The sequence below is a fragment of the Rhinolophus sinicus genome, linkage group LG02 (assembly GCF_036562045.2).
Source record: "Rhinolophus sinicus isolate RSC01 linkage group LG02, ASM3656204v1, whole genome shotgun sequence".
Lineage (NCBI taxonomy): Eukaryota > Metazoa > Chordata > Mammalia > Chiroptera > Rhinolophidae > Rhinolophus > Rhinolophus sinicus.
In genome coordinates this window covers 182819727-182832928 of record NC_133752.1, presented here as the reverse complement: position 1 = coordinate 182832928, position 13202 = coordinate 182819727, and the positions used below count along the sequence as shown (strand labels likewise).

At 37.0% G+C, this 13202-nt stretch overlaps 1 protein-coding gene across 5 annotated transcripts in view; it reads right to left on the bottom strand.

Moving 5' to 3' along the window:
- Positions 1 to 13202, bottom strand: part of ANO4 (anoctamin 4) — a 354484-nt gene that overhangs the window by 155539 nt on the left and 185743 nt on the right. For 4 of the 5 annotated variants that reach the window (XM_074326212.1, XM_074326210.1, XM_019732194.2 and 1 more), the window contains 2 exons: positions 6496 to 6632; positions 2408 to 2566 (listed from right to left, as the gene is read on the bottom strand). In XM_074326212.1, coding sequence (XP_074182313.1) covers positions 2408 to 2566; positions 6496 to 6632 — 296 coding nt within the window. Of the gene's footprint in view, positions 1 to 2407; positions 2567 to 6495; positions 6633 to 11817; positions 11956 to 13202 lie in introns of those variants that run through there. The other variant, XM_019732196.2, reaches the window with a different exon arrangement.

Here is a 13202-nt window from a genome sequence, read left to right as displayed (position 1 = left end):
GAAATGAACTAAGTTCTGTGTTTTATGTAGAACAGGTTCAAGCAACTTCTGGAAGCTGAAATAGCTATTACAATGGTTGTCTCTTTATTGCAGCTGTTTACAAAACACTTGATTTACATAAAAGTGCTCCTGATGGGTTCTAAATCTAATAACACCATGTTGATAGAAGTTTATTGTTCAACCAAGGAACATTTGATTTTAATTGTTTGTGGCAGGGAAAATTAATTTACCTGTAATTTCCTGCTGCTTTCTAAGCAGGGAAGAACCTGCAGAGGCCCCTCTTCTTGCTGAGCTGGCTGGGGCCCTAAGGATGAACAGCAGAGCTCAGAGGCTGCGTTACAGCCCACCGTGCCACTTACGCAAAGGGTGTGGGCGGCAGTGAAAGTCGGGAGCCACGCAAGGGGAAAGGCTACTTATGAAGAAGGTTCCAGAAAGAGGCAAGCCTAGATATCAGTAGTGGATAGAAGATTGTGGGATCAAGAAGGAGAGCTGCCACCCAGAGAAGAACAGTTGAAAGCAAGGGGAGGGAGAGATGCTTAGATAAATTTTTATGAAGTTTTGCCATATGGTGACATCACCCTTTTTCCAATTGCTAATTTTTTCCTCATATATATTAAAATAAATACCTAGCTATTAAAAAAATTTAAGAGTTATAACCAAACAAAATTATCTCGTATACAACCAAAATACATAAAAGCAAACCATGGTCAGCACAACTGTATGACAAAAGGCAGAATAATCTTCCTCAGCTACCTGCTCAAATTCTAGTAGATGAGTACTGTAGTCTAGATGTCTTAGGAGACACCTGAGAGATTTGTCATCTCTTTAGTAATGTGTATTATTTGATAAAGTATTAGGCTTTTTGAGTTTTAACTAATAAGTCATGAAATGACATTGAAAAGACCTCTGTAGAAGCAGCCCCAGATATAGAGAAAATAGTGATGAAGCATTAAATATCAATATTCAATTAATTGAATAAAGGTACCTAGTTTTGATGGGATTCAAAATTTGACAGAGTCAGAATGGATCAGAGAAAGGACTGACATTATTTAAGATCATGTGACAATACAGTGCTTTGATTTCTGTATAGAAAAATTCTGAAACTTAGGAATAAGAATAAAAGAGGAAGGAATGGTTTTGAAAGATAAAAATGTTCATGTGCCATTAATGTTGAGAAAAGAGAGTATACAGTTGCCTCAGCAAGAACTTAAAAAACAAGATTTATCAAAGACATGTTCAATGAGTATAGGAAAGATTTTCTGGAACCCCACCAAAGTGGAAAACAACAACGTATTTAATTTTGTTTGTTTCTCTAGAGGAACGTCCAACTGAGACAGTCTTTGGAGTAATCTAGTTCCACTTTCCTGAGAATGAGAACCTATTCCCTTAAGGCCAGGCTCATCTCACCATTTTTCTAATTCTCTTTTTAGACATTCTAGAAAAATACAGCTTGTTTTATAAATCCTCAAGAGTTGAGATCAGTCTAACAGATCTGGAAAACTCCCACTTATCTGACGTGTTCCAAGATCAGCATGCATTCTGCACCATACAAAGAGAAACCTGGATGTCTGATTTCAAAGAGCTAGTCCCTCAGCCTTAAGGAGCAGAATTAGAAGCAAAAGATTTTCACTGCTAAATTGTTCTTATTGACTATGAAAAGCTCCAGAATCTTTGCACAATATTTAAGGAAAATCTGAGCTGAGTTACATAATCCACCTACCAGGGCCAAGTTCTATAAACACACACAGTAATTCTGGGTACACAATAATCTCACTTTGTTTTATTATCAGAGACCTGGCTGGACCTCTTGCACTTTCCTTACTAAACTTTTCCTTAAAACGCTCCATACAGAGAGGAAAGAGGGAAGGAGGAGAGCAAATACTGGTAAGGTAACCCTGGAGTTTGGGAACATGATAAAAGCAACCTGAAAGTTTCTTAAAACTGAAATCATTGTGTGAGTTTCAGCTGTTTGGGGCCAAGTCAGACAGTCTCTTCTGGTGTATGAAGATGCCCGAGCTCATTATGTTTCCTGAAATGTAAAAAGAGCCTCTAGCGTGAGGTGACTGCGTTTTATCCAGTTTTCTTTAATCCATGAGACTAGCATGTTCCATTCACACAGAGAAGCAACAGGTGAAGGAAGTCAGGTAAATTGTAACACTTTGAAACAATGTATTCAATTGGAATAGAGTATTTTGATTTTCATGAAATCACTTGGTATTAAAATGCTCTCAAGGCAAACTGTGCTGCAGAAGTCTAACTGCTGGAATATTCCCCAAACACTGAGGACTGGCAAATTCTAACCAAATAAAACACTCAGTTAACATAATGACTAATGGCTTATTTTTCAAATTGTCTCTTGATATGAATAGATGTATATGTATATTTCTAATCCAAGCAAACTATTTACCTCTTTCTCCATTTGTAATCCTTCTGCTCTAATATTTCTTTCAAATACTTCTCTCTTTTCAGTCTGGGGGTTGGATTTTCTGTACACAAGAATATAGTCAATTCGACACTTTCCATCTCTGAAGTAAAGTCCATTTGATTTGTTTTTTTCCCGCACTATCTGCATATAAAGAGAAAGGGACCAGTTTAACTAAAACTAAGCCTTAGGTGAATATTTTTTAAAGAACAATTCAAACTAAATGCAATTTTTCTTGTGCTTTACCAAAATCACACTTTTATTAATGAAAAATGTAAACAAGAGGAAACAAAATAAAAACTGGAAAAAGCATTGAGTCAATTGGGTAAAACTTAGGATACCCAACATTACCAAATGCTTGGCAGGGATGTGGAGCAACTGAGAATCCTAATATTCTACAGATGAGAGTGACAATTGATATACTTTCTCTGGAAAACACACTGGCATTATTTTATAAAATTGAACATTTGCATAAAATACAATCATAGAGAAATTTCAGATAAAGCAACTTGGAGACATGTATATGAGTATTCATAGCGGCATTGTTCGTAAGAGTAGAAAACAAAAAAATGAGAATTCAAATACCCATGAACAGACAGATAAATTGTAGAATAGTCACACAGCGGAGTATTATACAGCAATGAAAATGAATGAATTATAGTTGCCTCTAATTATAAACATAAATCTTAATAACAACATTACAGAAAAAAGTAAGTCACACTACATGATATTACTTTTTGTAAAGCACTAAATAAAATAAATCTAAAAAGAAGTTGTTAAAGCTACTGGTGTATGTGGTAAAACTATTTTTAGAATAAGAACAAACAAACACAAAAATTCAGGAAGATTGGTAGGCTAGGGGGATAGGACTGCAAGTAGCTTTGATGGTTTTAGAAATATTCTAGTTCAATGTTTCTTAAATATTTTGCCCACAATGAGAAAAACATTTTACTTTGTGTTATTTGTGTACATATGTAAACACACACAAAATATCTGAGACAAGTTTTATACACTAATACTTACCCTTTCTACTTGCATACACACTAATGTTAATTTTCCATTCCATTAAAAAACAATGGAGTTGGTAACCTACAATTAGGTTGTGACCCTAATTTGAAAAATCCCTTGTAAAAGACTTATTGGGATTATCACTTTGTGAGTTATATAAATGTCTACCCACTATGTTGTTTTATACACCTGAAACAAATAAAAAAATATTTTTTTCTTGCAAAAAAGAAAAATACCATCCTAGCTAATAAGATAGATGGTGGTTCAAAGTGTTCATTCCTTATTATGCTTCAGAACTGACATATAAATTGAAAATATTATTTTGCAGTTATTACATATATACAAGTTAAATACCAAAAACAGTAGTTGTAATTTCCATCCAGGCTCCATGGGCTTGCTGTAATCACGTACAGCCCTGAAAGACGCCACGTATGGGTTGCCAGGCTGACAGATTTCAAAAACATGTCTGTAAACTAGCAAGTAGAAATGGGGAAGCTATTTTTTCTCCAGGCGACAGTATACATCAGTTTCCAAATATTAGTATGGAGAAGGCCAACATGCCAGCCCACCAAGGCCATTGCTAGAATCCATATTCTTGCACATAAGTGCTGTGCATGCAGCCTCATCTGGAAGGAACATTTCAGCCAGAAGGCATGGAAATACCCTTGTCCCATACTCAGTGTAGACATCTACAATTGATGACCCATTCTCACCGGCTATTTTTTGCCTTTGGCGTTCAGAGGTACTCAGAAGTCTACCCAAGTAAACACTGTCGTAACAACTATTGGCCAAGCCAGGGAACTATCCTATTTATGTAGCACACGAGCACCTGCCTGCAAGGCTTCAGCTAAGGCATCAGGAGGAGGGTTAGCAAAGCCCTGACCCTCCTGAGGCTGTTTCCTCATCTGTAAGTTAAGGGGATGAGACTAGTTGCTTTTTGAGGTACCTTTCAAGACCTCTCATTTATATCACATCATGGCATTCATAATATCTGTGTGAATGGATGACAAAATAACATGGACAGTAGTGTATGGTGTTTGTAGGGAGAGATCTGGGAAGCTTAGGAGAAGAAAACCTGTTCTAATATGTCATCCTTTCAATGGCTAACTGGCTCTGGAATAGTAAAAACATTAGGAATATGCAGTAAATAAATGACTCTTATTTTGTGTTCCTATCACCTATACCCAGTGCATATACAAAGGAGATATTAAACTCCACTGAGATACCACCTAAGCAAAAGTGAATGCCGCTAACAAAATAGTTCTTTTCCCAAAATGAGCAGATAGGTCTATTTACAATTACAATGAGTTTCCAGATTACAGAGGCAAATGGAACTCAGAGATGCTTGAAACAACACCGTCTACTAAAGGCTGATCCATTCTGTGTCACTGTTCTAGGTGCTGGGGGATTTATACAAGGAACTCCATCCTTGTAAAGCTTACTTTATACTACCGTGTTTCCCCAAAAATAAGACCTAGCTGAACCATCAGCTCTAATGCATCTTTTGGAGCAAAAATTAATATAAGATCTGGTCTTATTTTAATATAACACTGGATATAATATAATATAATATAATATAATATAATATAACATAAAATAACCGGGTCTCATATTAATTTTTGCTCCAAAAGATGCATTAGAGCTGATGGTCCTGCTAGGTCTTATTTTTGGGGAAACACGGTAGCTACTAACACCAAGAATGTCAATTATCTTAAAATAACAGGTTGTTTTAAGAATCTTCCTTTATATAAACAGAATGTCTTTAGGTATAAGATGGGAAGTGCATGGACCTCTGACAGTTTGTTTTGAGCCTACGTAGAGTTGGGACCCCTGAAGTATACAAGACCATGGGGCTATCAGGAATGTAAGACCTGCCCCCTTGTTTTCTAGGAACCTACAGTTCAATGATATGATTACATTAAACGGTCCGTTGAAATATGCTTTACAGGTTCTGCCTGGATCAAGATTTGTGTTTTTCAGTATGGAGGTTCCTCAAAAAATTAAAAATAGAACTACCATATGACCCAGCAATTCCACTACTGTGTATTTATCCAAAGAAATCTAAAACACTAATTCGAAAAGGTATGTGCATCTTTATGTTCATTGCAGCATTATTTACAATAGCCAAGGTATGGAAGCAACCTAAGTGTCCATCAATAGACAACTGGATAAAGAAGATGTGGTACATGTATAAAATGGAATATTACTCGACCATAAAAAAGAATGAAATCTTACCATTTGCAACAACATGGATAGATCTAGAGGCTATTATGTAAGTGAAATAAGTCAGACTGAGAAATACCATGTGATCTCATTTACATGAGTATGTGAAATCTAAAGAACAAGATAAATGAACAATAAAACGGACTCATAAAGAGAAAGAACTGATGGTTGCCAAAAGGGAGAGGGGTTGGAGCTGAGCGAAAAAGGTAAAGGAATTAAGAGGTACAAATTGGTAGTTACAAAATAGTCAGGGGAATGTAAAGTACAGCCTTGGGAATATAGTCAATAATATTGTAAAAACTATATATAGTGCCCAGTGGGTATTAGACTAATCAGGGGAATCGTTTGTAAATTATATAAATGTCTAATGACTATGCTGTACACCTAAAACTAATATAAATTTTGAATGTCAAAAAAAACACACAGGAAATATCATTGAATTTAAATGAGCACAAATAAAACTAACAATTGGCTATCCATTTGAAAAAAAGAAGAATAGGATAGAAATGCTTAATAGAGTACAAATTGAAGACAAAAATTAAATGTAATATTTATTCAGTAGATTTTTACTGAACACCAAATATGTTAACAATAGACATTATTATGCAGACTGGATATTTTTTAATTTGTATTATTACTATGTTGTTATCTACTTTATTAAATCATTTTATTAAATACATCTAAACTTAAAAAAAAGACAAAAACATGTTTAACTATGAGTCACATTAATGGATTTGGTTGCTAAGTTACCAAATAAAAAGCAAATAAATGTCAGTTTACATAAGACTAAAAAATAAAAAATAAATAAAAAATTGTGTTTTTCTAAGAAATCACACTCTTACCTCTCCCCCTGCTTCCAATCTGCTGGCATCATCGGAAGTACTGGTCAGATTTCCAGGGTGAAGGAGAGAATCATCATCTTTGCAAGGACTGTTGACAGCTTCTAATTCATCAAAAAGAATATTGACATCCTTGGCCACTAGAACAAAAGTAAATACATTACAAGTGGGATTAAGGATTTGCGATCTTAAACGCTACACTGAAAAAGAATACATCTCCCTTTGGCTTCATATTTTTTTCATTGTTTCAGTAACACCTTGAATGACAGGTATTTATTTCCTAAGAGAAAAGGATGCCAGATATATAACATGCCTGACCAAACAGTGTCTTTATTAGGTGAGATTAAGGACAATGCAATGCAAAGTAAAGTACCTTCATAACATAAACATAATTTGCATTCCATGATAACAGGAGGTGTTGTGCTTAGCTTTCATTCACTTAATTGTTTAGCATAAGGCACTATCATTTATGACTTCTAAGAACTCATTCTCTGTGTTGGAGACGACCTATACTTTTTAATTTTTTTTTTCATTTAAGTGCCACACAACTTGTTAAGTAAACCCATACATGTGCCACTTGTGTGGTTCACTAAGAACTGTGATTTTACTCCTCCTTTGTTACTTAGAGCCTAATAAAGAAAACCCAATGCAGGAATAAAGCATGCAGTCAGACTTTTTGTCTTTCTTCTCCTCTCATCATGAATTGAAATCATGAAGTGAGCCACTCAGGGCTCTCTCAAAAGACTGCTGATGCCAACATGTCAATACATAAAGCACTGTACATCAGAGTTCCAAATACAGAATACCATGTTCAAATTCACAGTGCCTTGCAGCATACCAGAAGGTCAAGTTGAACACTAGTGGATGACAAATGTTAATGCCAGGTACAGGTCCCGTCTTTATCAACTAGAATTATGGACGAACACTGAAGTTCACTTTTTCCTTTGATGCTTTAAAAGGCTAGGTATGTTTAACCTGTCAGAAGCCAATACACAGAATAATTCACAGGAGACTGGGTTCTATTTACCCAAGCATATGAAAGACTACTCATTCTTTCATTCAAAAAACCTTTAGAGGCATGCACACCATGTGTCACATACAGAGCTGTGTGATGGCCATACCTTGGTGAATAAAAGTGCTATGTCTTCCTGCCCTTGTGGTAATAAGTAAACAAAACAAATAATCAAAGAAATGGAAAGTGAGGTGAGTGCTATAAAGAAAAGAACAGTCTGGATATACAGAGACAGGAGAGAACATATTTAGTTGAGGCAACCAGGATCTTAAAGCTATATCCAAGTGTGTGATTTTAGGCAATTCATTTAACTTCAAGTGTTTCATCAGTAAAATAAAGCAGGCGTGGGAATAAAATTAACCTTTATTGCTTACTGTGATAGGCTGAATCATGGCTCCCAGAGGGGACCTCTTCCTGGAACATGTAAATACGTTAGCTTATATGGCGAAAGGGATTTTGTAGATGTGATTAAGTCAAAACTTTGACAATGGGGAGATTATTCAAGATCATCTGAGTGGGCCAATGTAATTACAAGGGAGGCAGGAGAGCCAGAATCAAAGAGAGACTGGAATATGCTATGCTGCTGGCTTTGGAAAAGGAGGATAGGGCCACCAGACGAGGAGTGCGGGAGGCCTCTAGAAGATAGAAAAGGCAAGGAAGTCGATTCTCCCTAGAACCTCCAGAGGGAGTCTCGCTAACACCTTGATGACTTCTGACCTCCAGAAGTGTAAGATAATAAATTGTGTTGCTTTACGTGACTCAATTTGTGGTAGTTTGTTACAGCAGCAAAATAAAACTAATATACTTACTATAGGTTTTGAAACTCGGAGGCTACAAAGTAAAAACATCATGGTCCTTTCATCCAACTAAGGTTTAGGAGCCCCCACTGTGCACCAGGCACTCAAGGATTGGTTCTAATATTTTGGGGATGAAGTGCTGTATGTTCAGTAAATTCAGACAACCTCCCTGACCACTCTATGTCAAGAAGCTCCCCCTCACCCAATTATTCTCCAACTCCTCTTGCTGCTCACTAATCTTTCACAGCCCTTATCAAGCTCTGTATTGTTCATTGTGTTTCTCTGTTCACTTGTGTACTGGATATTTACTCTGTTAGAATATAAGTTCTCACCAGGCAGGAACCTTGTCTGTCTTGACTGGTGTACAGAGGTCCTAGCATGGAGGAAGCCCTCAACACATATCTGTTGAACGACAGAGTGATGACCTCAAGGCAGTCACGGCGCCATGACGTCTGAGAGCCTCCTTTTCTCCAACATTCTATGGCTCTAGGACCTTGCACATACATTTCTCCTAACTTGATTCTTATTCACAAGCCAGGAGCTCCACAGTGTCAAGTAGATACTGATTACATTTTCAAGTAGATAGTAATTAAATTGGCTAGATTTGAACAACTGGACAAAGTATGATGTTAACAAAGTAAGAAGACCTGCTTACTACTCCAAATGCTTAGCTGTGTGAATCTGTGCACCCATTTCCTCACTGGTGAAACAGATATAGAAGGAAAGTTCTCTCTTAGGGTGGCTGAAAGGATTATATGAGATGAATTACATATTAGCAGGGTGGCTGACACAGAGCAGATCTGCAAGCAATGTCGGTTTGTCGATTAGACTCAGGGACCTTAAGTTAGCAGTCTAGCCTTATTAATACAAGAAGGCAGAGGGGCATTTATAAGTTGTAATTGTTGCTATGGAGGATGGATTGGCATGAGATGTGGGTTAAAGGGGGAAGCTAAAGAGGACATTGACGTTCATGTCTAGGTAACTGGCTCAGATGAGAAGACAGACACTCCATGAGAACTGCCCCTATGCTTTTGCTATGGACAGACCACCACCAGATCGTCTTCTGCCAGGATCACTTTCTTGTGTTCTCAACTGGGACCAAACTGTAACCCTGGAGACCTCTGGCATTGTCTGGAGACATTTTTGATTTTCAGGGGCAGTGCTAATAGTATCTAGTGGGTAGAGGCCAGGGATGCTGCTAAACATCCTACAATGCGCAGAACAGCCTTTACAACACCGAGTTATCCAGCCCAAAATGTAAACAGCACTAAGGTTGAGAAATTCTGCTCTACATTAAACGCCCAACTATTTGATTCGAGAGGAACCAGATAACGTGGGAAAAGGGAGAGAAGCCCTTTCTTCCCCTTACTTTTGCCCAGCAGAATTGCTGTCTGGGATTCCTGAATGCTCAAGAGAAATTTGTCACCCCAATAAATTAAAAAGAGAGAGAGAGAGAGAAATCAGTACGGGATGGCAATCTGATTTTCAGAGAATACGTTTTAGCTAGGAAGGCACCATTATCACCTGCTGGCCTCTCAAGATATTTCACAGTGATTAGAAATGCTGAACTGTCAGGAATCCTCAGAAAGAAGACTGTTGAACATAGAAACTCTCCACAGACAGAAGAAATATGTGCCCTTCATCAATATTTCACCATTGTTACTGATCTATGAGCTTTCACTCTGAGGTAAATTTTATAAATGAAGTACAATATCCTTCGATGAACACTTACATCATGTGCTTTCTTTACTAGTTACAGGTGTACAAAACAGCATAATGATTAGACGTTTACACTCCTCACAAAGTGATAGCCCGACCAAGTCTACTACCTGTCGGACACCGTCCATAGCTATCAAAATACTACTGACTATATTCCCTATGCTGTACTTTACATTCCATGACTCTATATTTTCTTTTTCCTTTTTCTTAACATTTTTTAAATTAGTTTCAGGTGCACAAAACAATGTAATAGTTAGACATTTATCATGTATATTTTCTTTAAACAGAAAATAATCACCAACTTCTGAAGTTAACCAATTATTAAACATCTATTTATTCAACACATATTTATCATGTGCCTACCATGGCCAGACACTATGCTGGGCTAGGAACTGGGGCTCAAGTAATGAACACGACAGACATGGGCCCCGTCCTCATAGAGCTCACTTTCCAGCGGAGATGGGAGCGGGGCCTCTCTATGTGTGGGCAGGAATATACTCTACGTCCAAACAAGGTAACTTTGTTAATGGATCCCATGACCTCTCACATACTTTTTTTCTCAAGTGAAAGTATGTTTGATAAGCATCTGCCTAAAACAATTCTGCTATTAATTTCATAAATAAGAAAATAAGACAAAATGTTCTTAGGAGTCATTAAGAATGACCAGAGGCAATATTGTATCATAGTTACAAATCTGTGCTTTCTAATCCCCTCCCCTTTTCCCTCATCACCACTCCCCTCCCATCTAGCCTGACCACTGCACTGTACACATGAAGCTGAAGCTGAATAATATTATATGCCAACTATAATTGAATATATATGTATATAGTCATGGCATATACAGTTCAGCATAGGAAATAGAGTCAATGGAATTGTAATAGATATGTACGATGTCAGGGGGGCAGTAGGTTGGGGGAGGAGGGTTGCCACTTTGTGGGGGGGGTGAAATTCTGGCTATTGCATTGTTTTGTGCAACTGAAACTAATTTTGTTAAAAATGTAAATGTAAAAAAAGAAAAGAAAAGAAAAGAATGACCAGAGGGAGAAAGAATGCAGAAATTCCTGTGCAACCCAAATAATGGACCTGCATTGCATGCAGACTCAGGAAGGGCTGTATGAACAGAACCAGGCAGCTACCATAAGATTGAGACCATGCATTTGGAAAAGCAAGAGAGATACCCAAATGATTTTCTTTTGCAAAGAAAAGCAGGCATTCAGCCTAAAACGACCTGGGGGGAAAAACAGCAGGAGCTCACTTATAACAACTGAACAAAGGTCAAGAAACTAACAGCTACAGAGTCTGAGTAAATCACCAAACTCAGCACAGCAAAGAGATTTCTAAGGGATGGCTCCCTACACTATTGCAGAGAAGTCAGAGGGCCAGGAAACAGGCAGGTCCTGACATTCTTTATGTGATGAGAAGGCAAATCTACTGCATAGTACTGAATCTACTTATCAAATATTTGCATTCATTTCAATGATTCCTTCAGTGAACATCATCAGTCATGCTCTAGAGAAAGACCACAAATATACTGCAAGGGCTCAAACAAATAAACAAATAAACGAGCAAACAAATTCTCTTCTGCCATTTGTTCACTGAACCAACATTTAGTTTAGGTGCTCGAGACATTAACATAACCAAGACAGGAGTTGGAAGCCTCCTACTTCCAGAGAAGAGGATAAAATCAAGGAATCAATGTTATAAAGGCAATGAAAGAAAAAAAGTAAGTATTTTTCAGAAATTGTCTAAAAGAAAATAAGGAACAAATACAAAAAAAAATCAAATAGTTTGACTCACTGCTCTTTTCGTTAATTCTCTATTTTCCAAATGCAGCAGAACAACTCCACCTTGGTATTACAGGAAAGAAGCGCTTTAATCTCAGTATTTTTCTGATGCAGAGAAAATAAAATGAAATTATAGGGCACTGAAGACATGAGAGAGCTGAGCAGCATAATCTCAGTATCTATATTTGTTCTCCAGAGTGCCAGTTCATTATACTATTTTTGTCCTGAGTTCTACATTATTACATCTGATACTCAGAATTCTGAAGGTATTGCATATTGACCTCAAAGCCTCATTAGAAAATGAAAAAAAAAAAAAAAAGGAGACCTTCAAGAATAATTTAGAATGCCAAAAAAAAAAAAATTATTTACATCTCCACCTGAACACCTTACCTGGCTGTTTTATAACAAGTTCACCTCTACGTCTTGGGTCCCATTCAGGTGAAGGCTCAAGGGAGCTCCAAAATTGACACAGGGGCTAGCAAATAGGAGGTACTCAGTGTCCATTTAAAAATAAATAAAAGTTATTTGTAAGAGTATATCAATTGTTATCTTTCCCTATTTTAATTATCTTAGTGAGATTATTCAAAAGAACCGGTTTCTCTCTTAGGCTCAGATGCTAAATTAGAAGGAAGTAAGAATAGACTACAGTTTATTGAGAGCCCACTGTGCGTTAAGAATTGTTAGGTCTGGTTTCTCCTTTCATCCTCAGAACACCTTATGGGACAGGTATTATGAGAAAGAAGCCAGGTCCAGAGATGCTAAGTATGGCCACACAGCTAGGAAGTGACAGAGATGAATTCTAACCCCATTCTGTCTCTCAAATCCATGCTATTTCTAGCTGGCTTCTTTATTGTTGTTGTTGTTTTTGTTGTTGTTGTTGGAAAGCATTCTACTGTTCTTTAATCGCGTGAGGCTTTCGAGAACAGGAAGTCATTTAACCACCAAACAATTATCTTGTCACAGTTCTAACAACATTTATCTGAATACAGCTAGATTCTACATCTATAGCACTACAGGTCTGACACTTTTTAAAATTTAAAAAAATGCATCAAATTAAATGTTTTCAAACATTCAGAGAAAGACACAGATTCGGCACAGCTTTGAGCACCTTAGGCTAGGATTTTAAAAACCAAACAGTACTTAGCATTTATAGGATAATACTAGCAAGCCCGGCACTCCCTAGATGTTCATTACTCTTCAAATGAATCTGGTAACATCCCTAAGGCAGAGACTGCCTAGTTTACCAATAAGGGAAAAAAAAAAAAAAAAAAAAAGAGGGACTACTTTAGAACACTCAAAATAAATAAAGTACTTGGAAAGGACATAAATCCTTACTTAGCTGGGTTTATTCCTTTTCAATAGGCCAGTAGTTTTTAAAGTATGTTCCCTGGAACCCCA